The sequence below is a fragment of the Ochotona princeps genome, chromosome 5, assembly GCF_030435755.1.
Source record: "Ochotona princeps isolate mOchPri1 chromosome 5, mOchPri1.hap1, whole genome shotgun sequence".
NCBI classification, from domain to species: domain Eukaryota; kingdom Metazoa; phylum Chordata; class Mammalia; order Lagomorpha; family Ochotonidae; genus Ochotona; species Ochotona princeps.
In genome coordinates this window covers 91,345,475-91,369,623 of record NC_080836.1, presented here as the reverse complement: position 1 = coordinate 91,369,623, position 24,149 = coordinate 91,345,475, and the positions used below count along the sequence as shown (strand labels likewise).

Here is a 24,149-nt window from a genome sequence, read left to right as displayed (position 1 = left end):
GGGCGGGTGCCACGGCTTAGGATGATAAGCCTCAGCCTATGGTGCTGACATCCCATGTGGGAAAGCAGTACAGGATGGCCTAAAAGCCTTGGGACCCTGCACCCACATGGGAAACCTGGAAGAAGCTGCTGGCTTCAGATTGGCTCACCTTCGGCCATTGTGGCCATTTGGGAAATGAACCAGTGGAAGTAAGATCTTTGTCTCTCCTCTCTATAAATCTGACTTTCCAATAAAAATAAATAAATCTTTTAAAAATAACATGGGAATAAAAGAGACATGAGAAAGAGACAGACAAAAATCTGAAGTGGGAGTGGATTACCATGAGGCTGTCCCTCCGCAAGCTCTGCTCAGAATCATCTGGTTGAGCTAATAGCTTCCCCAGCAGGTCCAGAAAGACGCTGGCAGCCTCCTGAAACACCTGTAGGCTGGGAAGAAAGGAGCCCATAGTTTCTTCTCATTGCTCCACTCACAGCCCTGAGGGTGGATCAGCCTCAGGCATACAGAAGGTACATATACAATGAACTGCTTCACACACACACACACACTAAGCCACATTTCTGTCAGTTTTTCTAAGTCATTCACAACTTGACTCCTCTATTGAGGGCCACACTGACTGCTGAGCCTGAATGTGAAAGTTGTGGGGCAAACATGAGATGACTCAGGTCCTCAAGGAGACAGGCTGTCCTCCAAGGACCACGCAGCTGATCCCTACACTTATCACAAATTACAGCTGCTCCAGCCGGGGCCTTTTCCTGAGGATGACGGGTGGGGAAAGACACGGGGCACAAACTGATGCCAAGCTGGCCAACAGCAAAAATGCTTCGTATCCCACCTGTCACCTGTCTGGCTTCGGTCCAGATTGAAGGTACAGGCAAAGTAGGCCTGGATCACAGCCATCAGGTCCCGTAAGAAGGCCCCATACCAGGGTTGCTGCCAGCAAGAGGGGAGAAAATGACAACGTGGGGTTTGCAGACAAAGAACAAAAAAGGAACAGCGAAAGCAATATAAAGCAGCACACACAGAGATTCTGGAGGTCACCACGTGTTGGCAAGTGGGCTGGAAAGAACTTTGAAACAGTGTCTGCTTTGGACTGAACAGCCTTCCCTAGTAAGAGAGCCTGTTCTTCAAAACTGTTTTTCCCCTAAATTTCTAAAAGTCACCTAAGCTGAATACTCACATGCATTTGGTTCTGGAAGGATCCCCTGTCCTTTCAGCTACCCAGTGAAGGGACACAGCGTGGGGACTCAAATGCCTTGAGTCTGAATCCTAGCTCTCTATATACTGTTTCTGGGACTGTCTACAATCTGGGGTTCACATGGGTTCATCTCCAAACTTCAGTGCCGTGCTCTGCACAGTCAGGTGAGGAATGTACAGGATCCATCAATCCAAAGTGCCTCACTCGAATTATGGGCAAATGCACAAAACTCTGGGTTTCCACATTCTCTTGGAAAAGTGGATGGTATAGGGGTCCGGCGCAAAGGCTCAGTGACTAAATCCTTGCCTTGCAACTGCCAGGATCCCATATAGGCACTGGTTTGTGTCCCAGCTGCTCCACTTCCCTTCTAGCTCTCTGCTTGTGGTTTGAGAAAGAAGTAGAGGATGACTCAAAGCCTTGGGACCTGCACCCACATGGAAGACTCAAAGAAGCTCCTGGCTTCAGATCGACTCAGCTCCAGCCACTGCAGCCACTTGGGAAGTGAACTAAGCGGACAGAAGATCATTCTCTCTGTAAATCTGCTTTTCCAATAAAATAAATAAAACTAAAAAAAAAGAAACAAATGAAGGAAGGAAGGAAAGACAGAGAAAGAAAGGAAGGAAAGAGAGAAAGAAAAAGGAAGAAAGGAAGGAGGACATCTGGCAACACTGGGCCAGAATTGAAGAGAGGACACCCTATGTAGACTTTCCAGTTGATTGAATGACATGACCAACCTTGCCACAGGGGGCGCCAGAGTTCACAATCAATATTCTAACCAGCTGGAGGAAGAAAAGGCAGTTGTATTGAGGCAACTCCGGGTGAGGTCTCTGGCCTAGTACTTACCTTCTGGATGCTGTTGGTCTCCTGGCTGTGTTTGAGCAGGCTGAGCAGCAGCCCAGGCAGCCCAGCCTCCCGGCAGAAAGAGTACAAGGGAGCAGACTCACGGCAGCTGGACAGGAGACAGCTGAGGACCCGCAGTGCAGGGAGGATGTGGGAAGCCCCCTCTGGGCTGCCCTTCAGGATCTGAGACGGGAGGGAGAGAGACAGCAGGCAATATCGTCATAGGTGAAGGAAGCAGAGCCACAGACGACAAGGGTCCACAAGGGGTTGGAGAAGTGGATTAGATGTTTGCATCCCACACTTTGGGGATCTAAAAGCCGGAGCAGGGGAGCAGGAAAGCAGGGGAACTCCACCAGGGAAGACTATGGAGGCCGGGTCACCTGGCACAGAACACCAGTCGTGAGGGACAGGGGACCTCTTCTTAGGAGTTGTCAGACTCAGTAATTCTACTCCCAAACAGCCACCAAAGAGAAAAAAAGATCACAGGTCCATTCATAGACTTTGCTTGTGAATATCCAGAAAGCATTGTTCACAAAAGCTAAAAAGGGAAAACCACTGATGAGTACACAAGATGTGACAGATCTGTGTAATGGACTACTAATCGGCAAAGACAGGAAGGAAATACATACACTTGCAACATCATGAATAAACCTTACGAGCATCAGGCTAACCAAAAATGACTGTGTGCCATGGATTCCAATTATATGAAATGTACAACGAAGACAAACCTAAGAGACAGAAAGCAGGGTAGTGGCTGCCCAGGACTGCACGGTGATGAGGAATCTACTGGTGTGATAAAAATGTTCTAAAACAGACTGTGGCTTCATAACTTGGTAAATTTACTGAAAATCACTGACTATATACCAAAAATCAGCAATTTTATGGCACATAAATTACACCTCAGCAGAGGCTAGCATTGTTAAACAACAGGTTGAGCCACTGCCTGTGATGCCAGCACTCACATGAGTGCCAGTTTGAGTCCTGGCTTCTCTACTACTTCCAGCTCAGCTCCCAGTGAATGCGCCTGTGAAGGCAGCAGATGGCGACCCAAGAGCGTGGCTCCCTGCCACATGTGTGGGAAATCTGGATGGAGTTCCGGGCTTCTAGCTTCAGACTGGCCCAGCCCTGATGCAACATCTCTCTTTCTCGCTCTCACTTAGTAACCCTGCCTTCAAATAAATAAATAAACCTCGAAAACAAAAGTATACCACAGGGGGAGCTATGGCATAGTGAGAAAAACCAATGCCTGCAATGCTGGCATCCCATATGGGCACCAGTTCTTGTCCCAGCTACTCCACTTCTGATCCAGCTCCCTGCTAATGGCTGGAAAAAGCAACAGAAGATGACCAAAGTGCTTGGGCCCCCGCACCCACATGGGAGATCTGGAAGAAATTCCTACTTCCTGGCTTCTGGTTTCAGCCAAGGAGCTTCAGTCTAACCCAGGGTGTTGCATTCATCTGGGGAATTAAACAGTGGATTGAAGATCTCTCTCTGTAACTCTGACTTTCAAATGATATGTGTATGTGTGTGTATAAAACAGTAAAGTTTTTGCCAAAAAAAAAGAACTCAAGAAAAATAAGGGGAAACAAAAGAAAGGAAAAGATAAAAACAACATCTTTTGGTGAGTTTACAGAAAACAGCACTGTATTTCAAAGCAACAAAGAAAGGCTTTAGACGCCAATCAAATGAGTTACACCCCAGAAAATGAATCCCACTCTTAGGGAGGGTGTTTGGCATAGATATTTTGAAGAGGAAGGCTGGGATGCTAACATCTGTATCAGAATGCCTGGTCTGAACCCTAGTTTCTTTGTTTCTGATTCAGCTTCTTGCTAACCTGCATCCTAGGAGGCAGTAGTAATGTCTCAACTACTGGGATCTAGGCCACCCTAGCGGCAGACCTAGACTGAGTTCTGGGCTCCTGGCTTCAGGTCGCCCAGTCCAGCTGTGGCCAGCTCTTGAGACAGATCCATCTCTTTGTATCTCTCTCTATGTCTTTCTGCCTTTCATATAAAGTTGGGGGGAAAAAAAATCTCATTCTTTTCAATAGTATATGAAATACTCAATTGTTACATATATTTTTAATGTGCCAATAAAATTTTTTGTAAAAATGTGTTTTCCTTCATTATAGAGGTGCTTAGTAATGTTTTGGCCCATGACACCTAAAATATTTATCATAAGAAAGTTTACTGAGGGGCCAGTGATAGCTTAACTGGTTAATCCTCCATACCTCACAAATGGGTACTAATTCGTGTCCCAGATACTCCATTTCCCATCCAGCTCCCTGATATGACCTGGGAAAGCAGTAGAGGATGGTCCAAGGTCTCAGGACCCTGCACTCATGTGGCAGCTCCTGGCTCCCAGCTTCAGATCAGTTCAGTTCCAGCCATTGTGGCCATTTGGGGAGTGAGCCAGTGGATCAAAGACTTTCTCTCTATACAAATCTACATTTCCAATAGAAATAAAAAGCCTACTGAGAGGCCAGAATCATGGTGCAGTGGCTTATGCTGCTGCCTGCAGTGCTGGCATCCCCTGGGGTTGCCAGTTCCCGTCCCGGCTACTCCACTTCCAATCCAGTTCCCTGTTGATAGCCTGGGAAGGCAGGAGCAGATGATTCCAGTTCTTGGGTCCCTGCACCCATGTAAGATATTCAGACAAGCTCCTGGCTCCTAGTTTCAGCCTGGCCCAGTCAATTCTGTTGCAGCCATTTGGGGAGTAAAGCAGTGGATGGAAGATCTCCCTCTGTATCTCACTTTGTTTCTTTGAGTCTGCCTTTCAAATTAATAATAATAATAAGGATAAGGGGAAGGAGAGGAAGAGGAGGAAGAAGGAGGAGGAGGAACAGGAGGAAGAGGAAGAGAAAAGAAAAAGTTTGTAAACAAACTGACGTCTGTTCTTTCTAGTTAGCAAGCCTGATCAAACTCAGCAGGTAGATGGAAAGAACTGGAAAGGGACAAGCTTCTTTTTCTCCTTTTGTCAGTGGCTGTTTTTTAATGCTTCCTCTCTGAGAACAGTCTCGGACCCCATCCAAGGATTCTTCTACCCGTTACCTGCCCTCCAGCCTCATGCAGCTGGCTCTGGATGTGCTGACAGAAGTCAGGATTGCACAGCAAGGTGAGCGGGGCTTTCAGCTGAATGGGCACAGGCTCCAGAGTCTCCAGCAGGTGCTGCCACTCTTCGTCGCTGTCTGGCTCCTGAGGCACAAGCAGTGAAAGTGGTTAGGAGGGACATGTAAGTCTAAGGACAGGCACTCCCAACCTGGATCGAGGAACCCTGGGCATGCCTGAAACTACTGAAGGCAGCCAATGATTGCTTTGGCAGAGCTGTAGCTCTTCAGTTGCCCGTTTCAAAAAATCCCACTGCGGTGCAGTCACATGGCATAGCAGTTAAATCCCCACTTTGGCCTCTGCATCCCCCACCACGCTGCCTGGATTTGAGTCCCTGCAATGCTTCCAAGCCAGTATTCCTGCTCCTGTGCATCATGCAAAGCAAAAGGTGATGGCTCAAGTATTTGTGCCCCTGCTATCCAACTGGGGTAGCATTCTGGACTTTGTGCTTCGGTTTGCCTCAGCCTTCGCTGTGGGCATCTGGGAAGTAAACCAATGAACAGAAGATCTCTGTCTCTGTCTCTTTCTGTACCTCTGCCTTTCAAATAAAAATAAAGATTTATTTTATTATTATTTTTGTTGGAAAGACAGATACACAGAAAGAAGGAGAGAAAGATACTCCCTCCATCTGCTGGTTCAATCTCCAAGTGACTACAATGGCTGAAGCTGAGGCAATCCAAAGCCAGGAGCCTGAAGCCTCACCCAGTATCCCACGTGGGTGCAGGGTCCCAATGCCTCAGGTCACCCTCCACTGCAATCCCAGGCCACAGGCAGGGAGCTGGATGGGAAGTGGAGCATCTGGGACACGAACCAGTGCCCACATGGGATCCTGGCAGATGAAAGGCAAGGATTCAGCCACTAGATCATCACGTCAGGTTCCAGAAATATTTTTTAAAAAATCAGAGTGAAGGGCCTGGCATGGTAGCTTAGAAGCTAAATTCCTCGCCTTGCATGCACCAGGATCCCATATAGTCATGGGTTCTAATCCCGGCAGCTCCACTTCCCATCCAGCTCCCTGTGTGTGACCTGGGAAAGCAGTCGAGGACGGCCCAAAGCCTTAGGACCCTGCACCTGCATGGCAGACCTGAAAGAAGCTCCTGGCTCCTGGCTTCGGATTGGCACAGCTCCAGCCGTTGCGCTCACTTGGGGAGTGAATCATCAGACCGAAGATCTTCCTATCTCTCCTCCTTTCTGTATATCTGACTTTGCAATAAAAATAAATAAATCTTAAAAAAAAAAAAAAAAGAAACAAACACATCAGAACCACTCAAATATGCGATGTGGACATTACTGGCAAGAGTCTTCAGGGAAAAAAAAAAAAGAGGGTCCAGTGTGATGGCCCAATGGGCTAATCCTCCCCCTTGCAGATGCTGGGATACTATATAGGTATCAGTTAGTGTTCTGGCTGTTCCACTTCCCATCCAGGTCCCTTTTGTGGCCTGGGAAAGCAGTGGAGGATGGTCAAAGGCTCTGGGACTCTGCACATGCGTGGGAGATCCGCAGGCGGCTCTAGACTCCTGGCTTCAGATCGGCGCAGCTCCGGCCGTTGTGACCACTTGAGTGAATCATCACATGGAACATCTTCTTCTCTGTCTCTCCTCCTCTCTGTATTTCTGACTTTTCAATAAAAAACAAATAAAATAAATCTTAAAAAAAAAAAAATGGGGCTGCTGCCGCATGTTAAGCTGCTGCCTGTGAAGCCAGCATCCCTTGTAAGTCCTGGCTGCTCCACTTCCCATCTAGCTCTCTGCTAATACACCTGCAAAAGCAGCAGAAGATGGTCCAAGTGCTTACAACTACGCCACTGAGGTGGAAGACCCAGATGGAATTCTAGGTTCCTGGTTCAACCCAACCCAACTCAGCCCAGTCCCGGTCATGGCAGCCTTTTCTGGCAGGAAGCCAGCAGATAGCAGAGATCTCTCTCTCTGTCTCTCCCCTTCTCTGTAACTCTGCTTTTCAAATAATGAAAATAAATCTTTACAAAACAAAAGACACCAACAAGGGACTATTTCAGATTAAAGGAGACTAGTGAAGTTTAACAACTAAATGCAATGTGTGATACTAGATTGGATCACAGACCAGAAAAACATTGTATAGTCTATTATTGAACGATCAGCGAAATTTGAACATGAATTATAGATTCATTCATTCATTGATTTACTGTTATGGAATAACAGTATGATCAATACTAAATTTCTTACCTTTCTCACTGGGCTATGTAAATGCCAGTGAATGACCATTTTCTCGGTAAATATACACTAAAAAATGTTGAGGAAGAGGGGCAAGTCTATAACTTACCCTAAAGTGACCCAGGAAAATGACATGTGCACATATAGACAATCATAAAGAAAATGTGACAAAACTGGTAACAACGGTTGACTGTGATGAAACGGATGAAAGAGAGCACTGCCACGATTTGAACAGCTTTTGTCCTCTCCCCCTCCATGTGAACAACTCAAGTCTCACCTCATTAGTCTCCTTTAATCTGGGGGCCAATGGGGGGGTATGTCTGGGTCTGGAGGGCGACACCATCACAACTGGATTACCACGAGAAGAAAGGGCTTGTGGGAGCAGATTCTTTCTCTTCTGCTCTCTCTCAGAAAGGACCCAGCACGCCTCCCCTGCATTCCCAGCAGCCATCCTGGAGGCAGAGTTCGTGCATTAACCCCTGCAGGCATGCTGACTGAGGACTCCCCAGCCTCCAGAACCAGAAAAAATAAACTTGTTCCTTACAAATGATCCAGTGCTGGACACACAAAGCACACCAAGACAAAGGCATGTGGGCAGTCTCTGCAGTAGTCTTACAGTTAATCTTGGTATAGTGTCCAAATAGAAACTTAAAATATTAAAAAAAAAAAAAAAAGAAAGAACACAAAAGACTGAGGTAGGACTGTTTGTCTGAAAGACTCCCCAAAAGTGACCATGTGGTAAAAGCAGCAGTTCATGCTTGTACTCACAAGCATGAACTGGCAATACACAAAGCACCAAATCGTCTCTTCTCCTGATTTATAAACACAAAGCACAAAAGCACAAAGTCTCGGAAGAGACAGACTAGAAAACAGTAATTGCCTCAATCTAAGACTGAGGTAGGGTCAAGGAGAGGGGGGACTTTCTGTTTTCCCTCTGCATTGCAGTGTTCTGAGAGTTGCACATTCAAGCAGTGTGTCATTCAAATGTATAGCATGGCAATTTTAGAGGAGCACACACTTCAGAGGGTCAGGGATTATTGTTCCAGAAAAGTATCTCTCAAAACGCTACTTCCCGTGGCAAAAGGACGCTATCAAGGTTCGGCTCTGGGGCTCACCTCATTTCCCGAGTTCGTGGCATCCTTGCTGTTGATGTTGTTGATGTTATGCTGGCTCACTGCCGGCTTCAACTCTGCCAATCCTGGTTCGCCAACTGAGCTGCTCTGGTTTTCATTGCTGGAGGAAGCCGGGGAGGGGGATGAGTCCCAGACCTGCAGCACTTGGGATCCAATAACCTGTCCCTACCTCTGGGCCCACAGCATCAAAGAGGAACAGACAGTACTGAGCAGATCAGCCCTGCTCCTGAGATAGGGTGCATGGGTGGTAGAGGGTATGCTGACCACCCCACACATATCCTTGACTCCTCTCGCTTAAACTGTAGTCTCAAGTCTACTTTCGTAATCCCCACCTAGTCCTCTCAATTCAATATCCTTTGGTTGGACAGGCCCTTTTCCCCTTTAGTCAATGTACACTGACAATGTACATAAAGACGAGAAAGTTCCCAAATTTCCTGAGGAATCAAAAAAGGTCTGCAATTAGAACCCAGGGTCTGAACTCCTAGTGTAGGCAGTGGCTAATGACAAGAATCATTTCTGATTTGTAGTCAAGAGACCCCACCTGCAAGAGATCCCACCCTCCAAATTCCTAGCCATTTCCTCCTCACCACTGCACAGTGGGGGCTTCTCCGGGACCCCACTCAGCCCAGCTGTTCTTTTCTGAAGCCAGGATACCAGCCAAGAGGCTCACTTCCTGAGGAGGTCCCCTGAGTTTGGGCAGAGGAGCTGGGTCAGGTGCTCCCTGACTGATCCTGTCCTCCGGCACTGGAGCAGGTCCTGTGTTTTGGTGTTTCTGTGGGAGGCAGATAGCAGGCATAATTTGGTTGCCAGCAGGGAGCAGTAGGGATCCAAATCTCGTCCCTTTCCCAACCCCAGACTGTCATCCTTCAACTCTCCCAGTCCCTCACCGGCTCACGTTACATACTGTTCTCTGCCATCACATACCTTCTGCTTGGCCTCCTCAGCCATGCGCTTATAGGCTTGGCGCAAGATCCGGGAATGACCACCCTTGGGGGCTAGCCGATGGGCCTGTTCTTCCTTTAGGACTTGGAGTTCTGGGGGCAGGCGACTGGTGAATGGGGTACCCAAATCTATGCTTGCTGGTTCAGTTACTACTGCAGGGTGAGAAGAGGGGGAAGGCATGTTTGTAGTAGGACAGTAATATTGACTTAGCCAGGGACAGCCTCAGCATCTCTGGGCTTCTGGGGAAGGACTGGAGACGGGAGGAGGATACAAGGCAAAGGGGCTAGCAAGGAAGTTCAAGTTGGTGAACAAAGAAAGCAGGTGGATCCAGATGTTGAGGGAGATAGACAGGGCACCCTGGAGAGAGCCCTGGGAGCCCCGAGGACTCACTGGTGACGCGTCCAGCAATGAAGGGGTGATGCAGCAGGTCTGGCCAGGACAGACGCTGCCGGGGGTCCTTGGTGAGGAGCCCCTGGAGGAAGTTCTGTGGAGAGAAAAAAGGAAGCTATTGCTCTTCTCTCAACCTATCAACAGACAAACCAAAATTCCTGCACCCATTCTTCTATAAAAATGAGCTGCTCTTGGGCACACCCCTGGGGCCCTTTCCTGAGGCCTCCTCTTCCGGGGTGCAATCATGGACAGACTGGAACCTCACATCCAAGTAAGCCCCCAACCCCTGTTGGAACTCCAGAAGTAGCAACAGGAATCTCAAAGTCATCAGCTTTGCGAATTAGGAAGATTTGAAAGGAAGGAGGGATGTCACTTTCACCCTCATTCTCAGAAGCTAACATCGCAGGGGGCCCAAGCTGCTCCCTCATCCTTTCCTTGGAGGAAGGTTCGCTTATGGCTGGGAAGGGACAGATATTTTTTTTTTTTTTGTTAGAAGCACACTCCTGTGCAACAGTTAAATGGGTACAGATGTATTTTAGCACACTCAAAGTTTCAGCAAGTCATTGGGGGACAGAGGGGCAAGGAAACTGGCTTTGACATATGAAGTCTCCTTGGAAAAATGTGGCCTGAAATAGGAACGAAGGTACTAGCGGGCTACGACCACTGTTCTACCCAAGGAGACTTGTATAACTTTGGCTCATTCTATAGATACCCACATATTTGCCCTAAGGAAGAATGAACGTCTTTATGCTTTCCCTGTTTGAGGTTCTTGGTTTAGATTCTTTTTGATCACTACCTAGGCCTCTCTAACTGAACGGGTGTGATAGGAACACATCCCTTCTTATCTCAGAGAAAGCAAAGGGGAAGAGAAATAAAATTTCACTCCAGGGCCCAGCGGCGTGGCCTAGTGGCTAAAGTCTTCGCCTTGAACGCCCCGGGATCCCATATGGGCGCCGGTTCTAATTCCAGCAGCTCCACTTCCCATCCAGCTCCCTGCTTGTGGTCTGGAAAAGCAGTCGAGGATGGCCCAGTGCTTTGGGACCCTGCACCCGTGTGGGAGACTCGGAAGAGGTTCCTGGTTCCCGGCTTCGGACTGGCACAGCACCGGCCATTGCGGCTCACTTGGGGAGTGAATCATCGGATGGAACATCTTCCTCTCTGTCTCTCCTCCTCTCTGTATATCTGACTTTGTAATAAAAATCAATAAATCTTTAAAAAAAAAAGAGATTTCACTCCAGGGTAAAGTACATTTATATTCCATTAAAGGAATCATCATCTTGTTCTAGGCAAAAAATCCTTTTCCCCTCTCCCTCCATCACCCAACCTACTGAGGCCTGTCACGAGCAGCTGCTGCCATTCTCTCTAATCACTGAGCCAGCACCCTTTCCCACTGCCCCCCACCAGTCTCATGCCACTCAGCTCTACCCATTCCAATGTCTGAAGACAACTAAATGCTGTGTAGGCAACATCCAGCCATCATGTGGACTTTGAATCTGACAGGACATGGAGTAGAGGACCTCTAAAGGGACCAATATCTACCTGTAGTATCTTGAAGTTCCCTTTCCCTTGTGACTAACAACTGCCTGACTCAGGCAGGGTCTCTCACAGCTGAGTTGGCAGACCTTAGAAACTTATAGAATAAAAGCTTGCAACCAAAAACCAAGGCTGTCTCCATGCCTGCCTTCACCCAGTCCCGTCTCAGCTCTGGGAAAGGATTTTATGGCTATAGTTCAGAAGAAAAAAAGACCAATGTTTCTGCTGTCCAAGTGCTCCCTCAATCTTCACTACCTTGAGGCATGGACTGATTGTGGAGGGCCAGCGCACAGGGTCCTTGAGAATGAGGCTGACCAGCTGAAAGATACTTGTGGTATAGAAAGGAGGAGTGCCCACAGCCAGCTCATACAGGATGCATCCCACGGACCACAGGTCGGCTGTGTGGTCATACGGTCGCTCCTCCACCAGCTCCGGGGACATGTAGAGTGGTGTGCCTTTGATGGATGTCAGCACCATCGTGTTGGTGCTCATGGCTCGGGCAAAACTGCAAGGGATGGAAGCAGAATATCTTGTCAGTTCTGGTCACTACTACAAAAGTTGGCTAAGGCACTCAGTTCTTTGCTGGGGTGCCTGCCTAGCCTTTCGGGTGTAAACTTTGCTACTTTATCATAAACAAAATAAAATTAAGTAAAAACAAAAAAATCTAGACTTAGTCACTACTACCTATCACAGTATCAGAGATCCCAGACAGGAGCACAAAGCACTTTTGATTAAGTCCAAAAGACCCAGCAAGAGCCCCAGCATCCAGTTCAGTGAGACTCAAGGAAGTCATGAAGAGGTCAAGTCTCCCCACAGAACTGCAAGCAGAGCTAGAAGCTCAGAATCCTCACCCAAAGTCACAGAGCTTGACGCCACCCCCCTTGGCCAAGAGGATGTTCTGAGGCTTCATGTCGCGGTGCAGAATGCGGTGGGAGTGCAGATAGTACAGGGCTGACACCAACTGGGCAGCAATGGCCTGGACCTTGGAGTCAAACAGGTAGGAAGAAGAAAGAAAACATCAGAGGAAGAAGCCAGCTCATTAGCCCTAGGACTTTTCCTAATACCGCTGCTGGTGGGAGCTTGGCTTCCTCCACTTTCTTCACACCAAGCCTCCCTCAGTTCTTGTTCTCCTTGTTCATTCTTTCATTTGTTCATTTATTCATTCGTTCATAGAAGATGTGCCGAATCTCATGTCTCAGCTGGAAGGTCATGCGCAAATTAATTTGAGGCACTCAGAGTCGTAACCCATAACTGATAGAAAAGACTCCATCTTCTAGGAGTCTTGTGAGGATTCAATGAGTATGACAAGTAAAGCTTACAATGTTGCTCGGCATTTAGTAAGCATTCAATACACACGAGCTGTAATCTGTAAGACAAAATCCCTTTTTTGGGCCCGGCGGCGTGGCCTAGCGGCTAAAGTCCTTGTCTTGAATGCGCCGGAATCCCATGGGGCACTGGTTCTAATCCCAGCAGCTCCACTTCCCACCCAGCTCCCTGCTTATGGTCTGGAAAAGCAGTCGAGGATGGCCCAATGCTTTGGGACTCTGCAACCGTGTTGGAGACCTGGAGGAGGTTCCTGGCTTCGGATCGGCACAGAACCGGCCGTTGCGCTCACTTGGGGAGTGAATCATCGGACGGAAGATCTTCCTCTCTGTCTCTCCTCCTCTCTGTATATCTGACTTTCCAATAAAAATAAATAAAATCTTTAAAAAAAAAAAGACAAAATCCCTTTTCTCAAAAGTAGTCAAACAAATAAGATAAACAAACTGAATGAGACGAGTCTCAGAAATTGCCACGAGTGCTCAGAAGGACAGAGTACTACATCAAGGAGTCCTGAGACCAGCCTACTTGGGCCAGTACAGACACACCCCATGCTGAACATGGTCAAGGGAGTGTGTTCAACCAAGCCCCATTGCTAACCACCACATCCTGCCTGACCACACTCTTTTGGCCCAGACCATTATGGTGGCTCTTTTTCACTAAAGATACCTAATAACAACAATATTACTCGGGCTTGGCAGCGTGGCCTAGTGGCTAAGGTCTTCGCCTTGATCCCATATGGCCGCTGGTTCTAATCCCGGCAGCTCCACTTCCTCTCTATCTCTCCTCCTCTCAGTATATCTGACTTTGTAATAAAAATAAAATAAATCCTTAAAAAAAAAAAAATTTAAAAAAAAAAAAAAAAAAACAATATTACTCATGGCCAACTGCTTAAAACACTTTGCATGAATTAACTCCATAATCATCACAAAGGCGTCATAAGGCAGATGTTATCAACATCCACCATTTTAAGCACTAAGGAATTAGGTTGGCTTACCCAAGAAGTCTCAGCTACTAAGGGGCAGAAACTAGCTTTACACCCGGATATTTTGGCTCCAATTTTCACACACTTTCCTCCCCCATCACATCACCTCTATAGACACCTGGCTTCCCCTGATTCTCTCAGGAATCTTCAAAAGGGAGACTCCTGGGGTTCTGAGCTTGCTCTTTTGAGTCCTTCATCATATGGACAGGATGGGAGGGGGCCAGAAGCAATGTACCTGGCAGGAAATGTACCTGGTCTTCAGGAAGCTTTCCGTCATCTTCCAGGATCTGAAAGAGCTCTCCCTCGGCATAGTCTGTCACCACCACCACCTGCGAGGAAGAAACCCTGGCTGCAGAGTCAGGCATCAGGAGACTGTGACATTCCTAGGAACCCCCAGGTTCAGGGAGAGGTGACCTGAAACCATCCAATCACACCTCTTTGTCTGTCTCAAAGCTGTCGAGCAGGTGCACAATGTTGGGATGCCGCAGGCCGCGCATAATTTCAATCTCTCGTTGCAGGTTCTTCAGCTCCTTCTCTGAGCGGCCCAATTTGGGGATGAACTTCAGGGCCACAACCTGTGAGATGTAAAGTGACCAGTTAGGATCTAGCCACACTATGGCGAAGGGCTAGAATTTCAACCTTCACTTCAGAGCTCCAGAATCCGGACTTCAGACTGAGTAACTCTCATTGCACCTGTCGCTCTCCTACCTCCAACATCCATGGATGGTACCCTGGCCTTACCCAGGACTCCCCAAGCCTTGTCCCAGGAGGAAACAGTCTCTGCTAAAAAAATGCCTGTCATGGATTCTGGGAGAGGTATTCCTCTCCAACCAAAAGATTCAAGATTAGATTGAGTGGAAAAGGAAGAACCAAGTAAAAGAGAGGAAAATACAGAGGTCAGGTGGCTTCTCTCTTACTCTATAGTATCAACATGACAAAAATAGCATTTACTTGTTTCCTAAGTGCCAAGCACTGTCCTAAGTAATTTAACATGATTAATTCTCAAAATGCATCAGTTGGCCCCTCTTCTCCCTCTTCAGATGAGGAGCTTAAGACACATAATAAGCTACTTTGTTCACAGTTTTAACACCAGAAAGTGGTGCTGGATTTTGCACCCAAGCAATTTACCTTCAAGGCACATACTCCCTAACAAGTGTGAAGCAGACAGTATCATAAAAATACAGGTTGGGGAGATTCAAGATGGCGGAATAGGTTCAATTGCAGGGCCCGGCAGCGTGGCCTAGCGGCTAAAGTCCTCGCCTTGAACGCCACAGGATCCCATATGGACGCCGGTTCTAATCCCGGCAGCTCCACTTCCCATCCAGCTCCCTGCTTGTGGCCTGGGAAAGCAGTCGAGGACGGCCCAATGCATTGGGACACTGCACCCACGTGGGAGACCTGGAAGAGGTTCCTGGTTCCCGGCATCGGATCGGCGGGCACCGGCCTGTTGCGGCTCACTTGGGGAGTGAATCATCAGACCGAAGATCTTCTTCTCTGTCTCTCCTCCTCTCTCTGTATATCTGATTTTGTAATAAAAATAAATAAATCTTTCAAAAAAAAAATACAGGTTGGTATAAACACATCCCTCCTGGCCCCCGTCTTCCATTGAAGAATCCTACCTAAAAGAAACCCCTCTTTGTTCCTCACCTGAGTACTATATTTTTTCCGACCCTTGTACACTCTCCCAAAAGAGCCTTCTCCAATCATCTCCAGCACGTGGTACTTCTCCATGACCAGGAGTGCAGAATCCCTCGAAGGAAGAAATTACAGATGGTGCTGCAGAGCTACGGATCCAGAGCCAGCTCGGGACATTTGGGAGCCTGGGTACGGGAGAAATTAATGTTTGACGCCTCTCCCTTTGTCCCAATAACCCGGGTCTCAAAAGCATGGTAAGGTGGGGTGGACAACAGGCGATGAGCTCTTGGAGCAACCAGGGAGTCTCCTTGGAATTCCCAGCCTCCTCCTGCCAACCTTCCCAGCCACCAGCCCACCCAACGTCGCTTCTCCTCTCTCCTTACAACACCCAGCCTGGCCCAGGTCTCATCTCTGCTCAAAATGGCCTCGCCCCCAACCCCGCCCCGTTCAGGGGCCCCCAATTCCTGCCACTCCCAACTTGCTCTGCAGCAGAGCTCAGACCCTCACCCACGCGCTTCGCTGGCCAGGGGCTCTTGTCTCACCCCTCAGCTTCGGAGCTCGAAGCTCCTCAGGCCGAGGGATGCTGGCCCTGGGCTTCAAGCCCCGTCCCTTTTCTGGCTGCCTGCCTACTTCGCCTAGCAAGGTTTTTCTCCACACTCCACCCGACCCCCATTTCTGACCTCTTTAGGGTCCCGTTCTCACCAATTTCATGCTGTAGAACTGATCAGAAGTTCAGACGACAAAGGCGCTCCGAGGTGGCGGGAGGGATGGTGGGCCGTCCCTAGGCACTTCTTGGGACACTTCCGAACTGTCCTCTTGGCCATTAGACCCCACGAAGGACCCGGAGTCTGCGGTTGCTTAGAAACAGCCCTGCGTCCTCCCACCCCCTTAGTTTTTCCGCCTCCGACTTCCCCAAGAGTATTTCCGGTTCCGGCTGCTGGCCGGAGACGACATGGCGGCGTCAGCGTCGGCAGCTGCTGGAGAAGAGGATTGGTAACTCTGGGGGCATGAGCTTCGGTTGGTCCCCTGGCTCTGGGCTGGGGGACTCGCGGCGGCTGCAGACCCTCCGTGCGGCTGGCGTGCGGGGTGGAGCAGGGGATGAGGCGGGGAGCGGAGACGCTGACATGTTTTTTAAAGGTTGCTTCGGGACTTGGGAGCCGCAGGGTGGAGGGGCGCCGGCCCGGCCAGTTTGAGCCGCCTGCTCTCCGATTCGATACCCTCTCCCATACCCTTAACCCTGTCCCATCCCATCCTCTTGCATGTGCTCAGGGCCCCCAGGGACGCCTGCTCATGAGGCCTCCCCGCCTCCCTGTCCCTGTTCTCTCCCCGGGTTCTGTCCTCCTTCGCCCCTGGGATCACCCGTGACAGCCTACACTCTGCCACCTTCACCAGCCCCAGCCGCTCTCGTGAGGACTATTGTGTGGATAAAGCTTTAGGCCACACAAAACACCCTTCTAGTTCTTAACAAGAAACCAGGACCTATAAAGACCCTGGGATTTGGAAACAGGATGACTATGAGGGTTCGGTGCACCTAGAAGCTTGGGATGCTAACGAGGCCACTTACTGTGTGTGAGTCAGTGTCCTCGGCTGCATGTGTATCTGGGGGCGTGTGTGTTGAAGTGGGTGTGGCATCTGCGTCCTAGAATGGTGGAGATGGTCGGGATGAATTTGTAAGCTGCACAGCATCCTTTACTGTGATCACTGTGACATGCGGAGAACCTGTAGAGACAAGCCCAGCCCAGAAGTGAAGTGCTTTGGCAGACGGTACAGAGCTTCACTGGGGAGCCAAGTCTGACTCCAGAACTTATTATGGTCCTAGAATAGTCGGCAATAGTCCTTCCCCCCCTTTTTATTATTATTATTATTGTTATCACTCTTAATTACCAGGCCATCCTGTATGTCACATCCAGGACTCAAATCATAGCTATGTGGGCAAAAGATTGAAAGGCCCCGAACTGAGGCTACACCCCATTGTCACATTGGTCCAGCGCTGACCTTCATGAAGACCACCTGAGATTAGTGAGGGAACTGCTACAGAGGCACCTTGAGATTAGAGTAGATTCTGTGGTCTGAGACTCCCTATCTAGTGTTTTGAAGTTTCTGCCTGAGATATTTAAAAAAAAAAAAAGGAAAGAAAAAAAAAACCCACTGATACTGATTCGTGTTAGAGCAGCATGATGACAAGGAACCAATGAAGGAAAGCAAAGAGTGCCTCTGTGTACAGTCAGTCCTCCGTATCCATAGGTCCTGCATCCAGGGATTCATGCAACTGCCGATCACAAATACTGGGGAAATCTGCATCTGTAGCAAACACACACAGACCTTTTCTTGTCGTTATTCCCTAAACAATGTAGTAAGGCAACTGTTTGCCTATCATTTACATTGTAATGTAGTCTGCGTAGGCTAGATTAAAAACATATGGGAGAGGGCCTGGCACGATAGCGTAGTGGTTAGTCCTCGCATTACATGCACCAGGATCCCATATGCGCACCGATTTCTTTTCTTTTCTTTTCTTTTTTTTTATTGGAAAGGCAGATGTACAGAGAGGAGGACAGACGGAGAGAAAGATCTTCCCTCCGATGATTCTCCCCAAGTGGCTGCAATGGCCAGTGCTGCGCCAATCCGAAGCCAGGAACCAGGAACTTCTTTCCAGATCTCCCACGCGGGTGCAGGGTCCCAAGGCTTTGGACTATCCTCTACTGCTCTCCCAGGCTACGAGCAGGGAGCTGGATGGAAAGTGGAGCTGCCGGATTAGAACCGGCGACCATATGGGGTCCCGGCACGTTTAAGGCGAGGACCTTAACCATTACACTATCATGCCGGGCCCAGGCACCAGTTCTAATCCCGGTGGCCCTGCTTCCCATCCAGCTCCCTGCTTTTGGCCCGAGAAAGCAGTTGAGGATGGCCCAAAGCCTTAGGACCCTGCACCCGCATGGGAGACCTGAAAGAAGCTCCTGGCTCCTGGCTCCAGATTGGCTCAGCTCCAGTCGTTGCAGCCGCTTGGGGAGTGAATCATCAGATGAAAGATCTTCTTCTCTGTCTCTCCTCCTCTCTGTGTATCTGCCTTTCCAATAAAAATAAATAAATCTTTTAAAAGTATATGGGAGGATGTGCACAGGTTGTATGTAAATATAAGGGACTTGAGCATCTCTGGATTTGGTATCTGTGGAGGCTCATGGAAGCAATCTCCCACAGATGCCATGGGATGCTGTCACCTGGGCAGTGCTGTGGATACCAACCAGTCGTGTTCAGTGTCATTACAATAGCTATCCCAATGTTTACAAGTGTGTGTCCTCTAATTGACCGCAGGACCACGGCCCCTCCCCTGGACAGGCTGAACTAGATCCACCAGCCTGCCAGGGTCATAAATACATCCAGCGTACTCTATTAATAGCATCCTTCTCACTTCCCTTTGAAAGGTGAAGATTCATGCAAATAGGATAAAAGAGAACACAGTCTAGTTTTTCCTTTAAAAAAAAAATTGTTTTAATTTGAAAGGCAGATTTATAGAGAAAGACAAAGAGAAAGGTCTTCATTCACTAGTTCATTCTCCAAACGACTATAACCACTGGAGCTGAGCCATTCTGAAGCCAGGAGCCTGGAGCTCCCTCTGGGTCTCCCACATGGGTGCAGGGTTCTAAGGACTTGGGCCGTCCTCGACTGCTTTTCCAGACCACAAGCAGGATAGGAAGTGGAGTAGCCAGGACATGAGCCAACCCCCGTAAGGGATGCTGCATTTGTGCTGCCAGTTAAGCCATTGTGCCGGGCACCCAAGAATTGCTTCTATGGCCCAGACCTTCTAAGGTATTTGACATAAGCACATTACCTTTAATCCTCACAGTCTCCGTTAAAGTAGGTAGTGTTAGCTCCTTGTGGTAGACAATTAACAGGCTGAGTAGAGGTTAACCACAGATGACATGGCTGGTAAGCAGTTGGAACCTGTGACTCTAAGGCTAATGGCTCTCCACCACAGCCAGAGCACTCGCTCGGCTTGTGTTCAGGGTGGTGTGTTCTTGAGAAGGCATAATGGGAATGGTGTTGGCAGTGCTTTGGCATCTGGATCCATAAGTACACAGGAAGATAGGAGCAGTGGTGGGAGGCTTGATGCCAATAAATGGCTGCCCTTTCTGGATCACAGAGATAACCACCAGTCAGGAACTCTGACTCAGCCCTAAGTTTAAACCTTAGTTTGTCTTTTCACTTCTGGAAATCTGTTTCCTCAGCCATTGGCAGAAGTGATGTGTAAGCTGCTGATTCCTGTGCTTCCTTACCAGGCCACTTTGGCAACTAAAAAAGCAGCTTTCCCTCAGGTTTAAGGAGTTTCACAAGAGAGTGTATTGTGGGCCTTAGGCAGGAGAGCTGTGATGTTGAGTCAGTCTCTCTCCCTGTCTCTCCAGGGTCCTGCCCTCTGAAGTCGAAGTGTTAGAATCAATCTATTTGGATGAACTACAAGTAATTAAAGGAAGCAGCAGGTACGTATTCAACTAGGGGCAGGCAGGAGGACTCGGTAATGAGTAGATTGTGCACAGATGAGCCCCCATTCATAGAAGCTGTTTCTCCTGTGCAGAAAAAGGCTTTTCCTTTAATCCTCTGAAAAGCAAGTGTTCCCAGTGCTTACTGCCTCAGGCCACTTTTCTGTCTCCCAACTGTCTTCCCAAGCCCTTAGCCCTTGCCCCATCACCCTCTGGGGTCTCCACTTGCTCCGCCCCTGCAGATCTTCACCATGGGAGATCCTTATCACGCTGCACCCCGCCACCGCAGAGGACCAGGGCTCACAGTATGTGTGCTTCACACTGGTGCTGCAGGTCCCAGCACAGGTGAGGCTCTGCTGGGAGGGAGCTGGGAATCCCTGGGGTGGACCCCTTTCGCCACAACGTGCCACAACATGTCACTTTCCTCATCAGTATCCCTATGAAGTGCCACAGATCTCCATTCGTAACCCCCGAGGGCTCTCAGATGAACAGATCCACAAGTAAGTTGGGCTGGTCAGAGTAGGGAAACCTTGAGCTACAGCTCTGCCTGGAGAGGGAGGCAGGCTTAATGTTGGGTTTGCCCTCTTCTTCCAGGATCTCCCAGGCACTGGGCCACGTGGCCAAGGCTGGGCTAGGCACGGCCATGCTTTATGAGCTCATTGAGGTAAGAGGTATGCTAGCCTGGGAAAATTAGTTTTCCCATCAAGCTAGACTAGTTTTCTCTCAAGGGAAACCACGGGCCTAGAATTCTTTTTTATTTTTTTAACATCTGTTTATTTTTTATTGGAAAGGCAGATCAGATTTACAGAGAGAAAGAGAGACATAGAAAGATCTCCCATTTGCTGGTTCACTCCCCAAAAGGCCACAATGACTGGAGCTGAGCCGATTGAACCTCTTCCAGGTCTCCCACATGGGTACAGGGTCCCAAGGCTTTGGGCTGTCCTCTTCTGCTTTCCCAGGCCACACGCAGAGAGCTGGACGGGAAGTGGAGATGCCAGAACATGAACTCGTTCCCTTATGGGATCCTAGCACATGCAAAGCGAGGATTTAGCCATTGAGTCATCATGCTGGACCCAAGGATCTTAAAATATATTTGGAGTCATTCATTTAATCCTTGTTTAGGTGAGGCTTACATTAATCCAGAAGGATAGAACTCTTAAATTTCAAACAAAGTTTCCCATGTCAGTTCAGTAACTCAGGTTACCTAGTCCAGCCTCTTGACAAAAAAAAAAATTCCTTTCCTCTTTAACTGCCATTTTACTTCTGTTTTAGTACATTTCTTGTTCTGTTGGCACTGGCAACTGAAAGTGGCAAAATATAGGGCTCTTGCCATGGTGAGGGCAGTCTTAAGCCATAAATGAACATGTGAAGACTAGCCTGGCATTGGGACTGACTAGACAAAGTCATGACTGCTTTCCTCTTGAGTTTATATCCTGACTGTGGAGTAACCCAATTAAAGTGACACACAAAGAAATTTTGTTTACAATTTTAAACATACAAGTTCGGCCTTGTTTTCTTCTACTTAGAATTTTTAAGAGAAAGGGCCAGAATAGAATGCAGGCGAGTGCTTGGAGTCAGAGCGGATAGGCATTGTAGACCAACTGTGGCACTGCTAGGTCAGGCCTCCACAAGGCAGCTTTGAACTTGGCATAACTCGAGAGTATTAGCTAGACCAGTGTGTACTTCACAAACTTACTTGATGCCTTTGGAATTTCCATCCATTGGATGGGCTATGCCTTGACTTTATCTCAGTGCCAACCCCAGAGCAAAGCTGGATTCCAAAAGGGTTAATAAGGCCTCTCAAGAGACGATCTTTAAGCAAATTTTTTTTCTCTCCAAGGTGTATTTTCATCTCCAGGATACAATAAAAGGGACTTAAAAAGAGGGGAACCAATTAAGTTGGATTTTGAAAGCCAGCAGATCTGGGCCCGGCGGCGTGGCTAGCAGCTAAAGTCCTCGCCTTGAACGCTCCGGGATCCCATATGGGCGCCGGTTCTAATCCTGGTAGCTCCACTTCCCATCCAGCTCCCTGCTTGTGGCCTGGGAAAGCAGTGGAGGACGGCCCAATGCATTGGGACCCTGCACCCACGTGGGAGACCCGGAAGAGGTTCCAGGTTCCTGGCTTCAGATAGGCGTGCACCAGCCCGTTGCGGCTCACTTGGGGAGTGAATCATCGGATGGAAGATCTTCCTTTCTGTCTCTCCTCCTCTCTGTATATCTGACTTTGTAATAAAAAATAAATAAATCTTTAAAAAAAAAAAAAAAAAGAAAGCCAGCAGATCTCAGGGAAGGAGGTGGGACATGGAAAAGGGCTGATTCCTCAAGTTAGAGCATCTTCAAGACGGAACCGCTTGAAGACAAGGAAGCAAAGTGGCTTGCTGGGAGCCAAGTGTAGCCAGTGGTTCCTGGGTGATAGATCAACTGGGCTCCCAGTTTCTGCCTGCACCTCCCTGTCTGAAAAGTGTTTTCTCTCCTCCCAGAAAGGGAAGGACATTCTCACAGATAACAACATCCCGCATGGCCAGTGCGTCATCTGCCTCTATGGTTTCCAGGTGGGTCTCTCAGTTGAAAGCCGAGGGCAGATGAGGGTCCCAGAGGTAGAGCTCAGAGGCGCAGGGCCCTTTCCGCTCCTCCTCCCCGCAGGAAAAGGAGGCCTTCACCAAGACAGCCTGTTACCACTACTTCCACTGCCACTGCCTCGCCCGCTACATCCAGCACATGGAACAAGAACTGAAGACACAAGGCCAGGAGCAGGAGCGGCAGCATGCTGTGGCCAAGCAGGTGGGCCTCCCCGGCCCCTATGCACCTGGGGATTTGCAGTCTTTCTCACTCCTCCCCTCGCAGTAGCTCTTCCCTTTAGACATCCTAGCCACCTTTGAGATGAATGAAATTTACCTCTGCCCCAAAGCCACATCCATGAAACTTGAAGTTGTGAGGAGTTCCCAAGCCTTCAGTTAGGAGACTCCTGCTCTGTCCCCACTCCCTGCTGAACACGTTTTCCTTACGCTTCAGACTCAGCCCTGTGCAGACAAGACTGGCTTGTGGCGTGGCACCCAGGGTGCCAGGCCATGAAGCACTTCTGTAATTCCTCTTCTTTCAGAAGGCAGTCGGTGTGCAGTGTCCGGTGTGCAGAGAGCCCCTTGTGTATGACCTTGCCGCACTGCAAGCAGCCCCTGAACCCCAACAGCCCATGGTAAGGGGGTTTCCTTCTACTGAAAGCCAGGCATAAGGGCGTTCTCTCAAGAGGGGAAAATGGCTTCTCAGTTAAATGGGGTCACTGGAACTGAACTTGAACTGCCTAGGCCCTGTGTGCAAAGCCATAGCTCCTACTGGGAGCCTGGATGTCTGAGGCCAAAACCAAGAACACTGTGTGTGGGTCTCCTGAGGCAGCTGGGGACAAGCGGGGGTTGCAGTGTGCTGCCCCCTGCTCGCTCTCCTCCCTCCAGGAGTTGTACCAGCCCAGTACAGAGAGCTTACGGCAGCAGGAAGAGCTCAAACGCCTCTATCAGAGGCAGCAGGAGCGGGGTGGCATAATTGACCTTGAGGCCGAGCGGAACCGCTACTTCATCAGCCTGCAGCAGGTGAGAGAGGTCAGCCACTTGTCCTCCAGGCAGTGCCACCTTTCCTATAGATGCTGCTGTGTTGTAGCACTCGGGTGAGCAGTGTCCTCCCCGGGGGGGTCACCAGCCAATGGCAGGCGGCTGCTGGTGGCAGGAACAGCCTGCAGTCCCTACTTCCAGGGCCTGTATCTCACTGCTTCTCTCTAGCCTCCTGCCCCCTTGGAACCAGAGTCAACTGAAGTCTCTGGAGGATCCCACCCAACTGGTGCCCTGGCCACAGAACAGCCTGCCTCACCAGCTGCCCCACCCCTCCTACCAGCGGCCACAGAGTACGTGTGTGAGAAGATTCCAGGGGCCAAGCCAAACCAGAGGTTGGGTGAGATGCAGAAAGCCATGCTAGATGTTCCCCGGCCCAGTCGAGGCCCCTGGCGACAGCAGGATCGGAAACACCTGAAGGGAGGGGAGTGCTGTGTCCCCAAAGGTACCAAAGACACACAGGAACTATCACTTCCTAAAGGGGCCCTCAAGGAGCCCATGGACCTAAAGCCAGAACCCCATAGCCAAGGGGTTCAAGGTCCTCCCCAGGAGAAGGGGCCTGGCAGCTGGCAAGGCGCTACATCCTGCAGGACTCGGGACTGTGCCCGCTGGGAGCGCTCCAAAGGCCGGACACCAAGCTCTTCCTACCCTCGCCCACCGCGGGGCCAAGGCGCACACCGTGCTAGTTCTCGAAGGGAACCCGTGAGCCTGGAATCCGAGCACGGTTCCTAGCAGTACTGGAGGGGGACAGGGACTTGGGGATGGGAGGGATACAATAAAGAGATTGGGCTTTGTTTGGCTCTCTTTGCTCAGCA

General features: G+C 49.3%; 2 protein-coding genes across 7 annotated transcripts in view; one reads left to right on the top strand and one right to left on the bottom strand.

Annotated features, from left to right (window-relative positions):
• The window catches only part of STK36 (serine/threonine kinase 36), a 24,251-nt gene extending 8,129 nt beyond the window's left edge, over positions 1-16,122 (bottom strand). For 3 of the 5 annotated variants that reach the window (XM_058665017.1, XM_058665018.1, XM_058665019.1), the window contains exons 1-14: positions 15,969-16,122; positions 15,279-15,451; positions 14,066-14,206; positions 13,883-13,960; positions 12,178-12,308; positions 11,582-11,831; positions 9,794-9,887; positions 9,386-9,555; positions 9,049-9,233; positions 8,444-8,561; positions 5,083-5,226; positions 2,039-2,218; positions 833-930; positions 320-425 (exon numbers count right to left, since the gene is read on the bottom strand). In XM_058665017.1, coding sequence (XP_058521000.1) covers positions 320-425; positions 833-930; positions 2,039-2,218; positions 5,083-5,226; positions 8,444-8,561; positions 9,049-9,233; positions 9,386-9,555; positions 9,794-9,887; positions 11,582-11,831; positions 12,178-12,308; positions 13,883-13,960; positions 14,066-14,206; positions 15,279-15,362 — 1,779 coding nt within the window. In that variant the 5' untranslated portion in view covers positions 15,363-15,451; positions 15,969-16,122. Of the gene's footprint in view, positions 1-319; positions 426-832; positions 931-2,038; positions 2,219-5,082; positions 5,227-8,443; positions 8,562-9,048; positions 9,234-9,385; positions 9,556-9,793; positions 9,888-11,581; positions 11,832-12,177; positions 12,309-13,866; positions 13,961-14,065; positions 14,207-15,278; positions 15,452-15,968 lie in introns of those variants that run through there. The other 2 variants (XM_058665020.1, XM_058665021.1) reach the window with 2 other exon arrangements.
• Positions 16,122-24,149, top strand: RNF25 (ring finger protein 25). 2 transcript variants are annotated; one of them, XM_012925715.2, is made up of 10 exons: positions 16,122-16,259; positions 19,664-19,738; positions 19,981-20,083; positions 20,171-20,238; positions 20,333-20,402; positions 22,219-22,290; positions 22,382-22,519; positions 22,842-22,931; positions 23,185-23,319; positions 23,506-24,149. In XM_012925715.2, exons 1-10 carry the CDS (start codon positions 16,219-16,221, stop codon positions 24,064-24,066), a joined length of 1,353 nt encoding a protein of 450 aa, XP_012781169.2. In that variant the 5' UTR covers positions 16,122-16,218; the 3' UTR covers positions 24,067-24,149. The 2 variants fall into 2 exon arrangements, with proteins under 2 accessions (XP_012781169.2, XP_004576882.2); XM_004576825.2 differs by having other exon boundaries at positions 16,124-16,259; positions 22,839-22,931.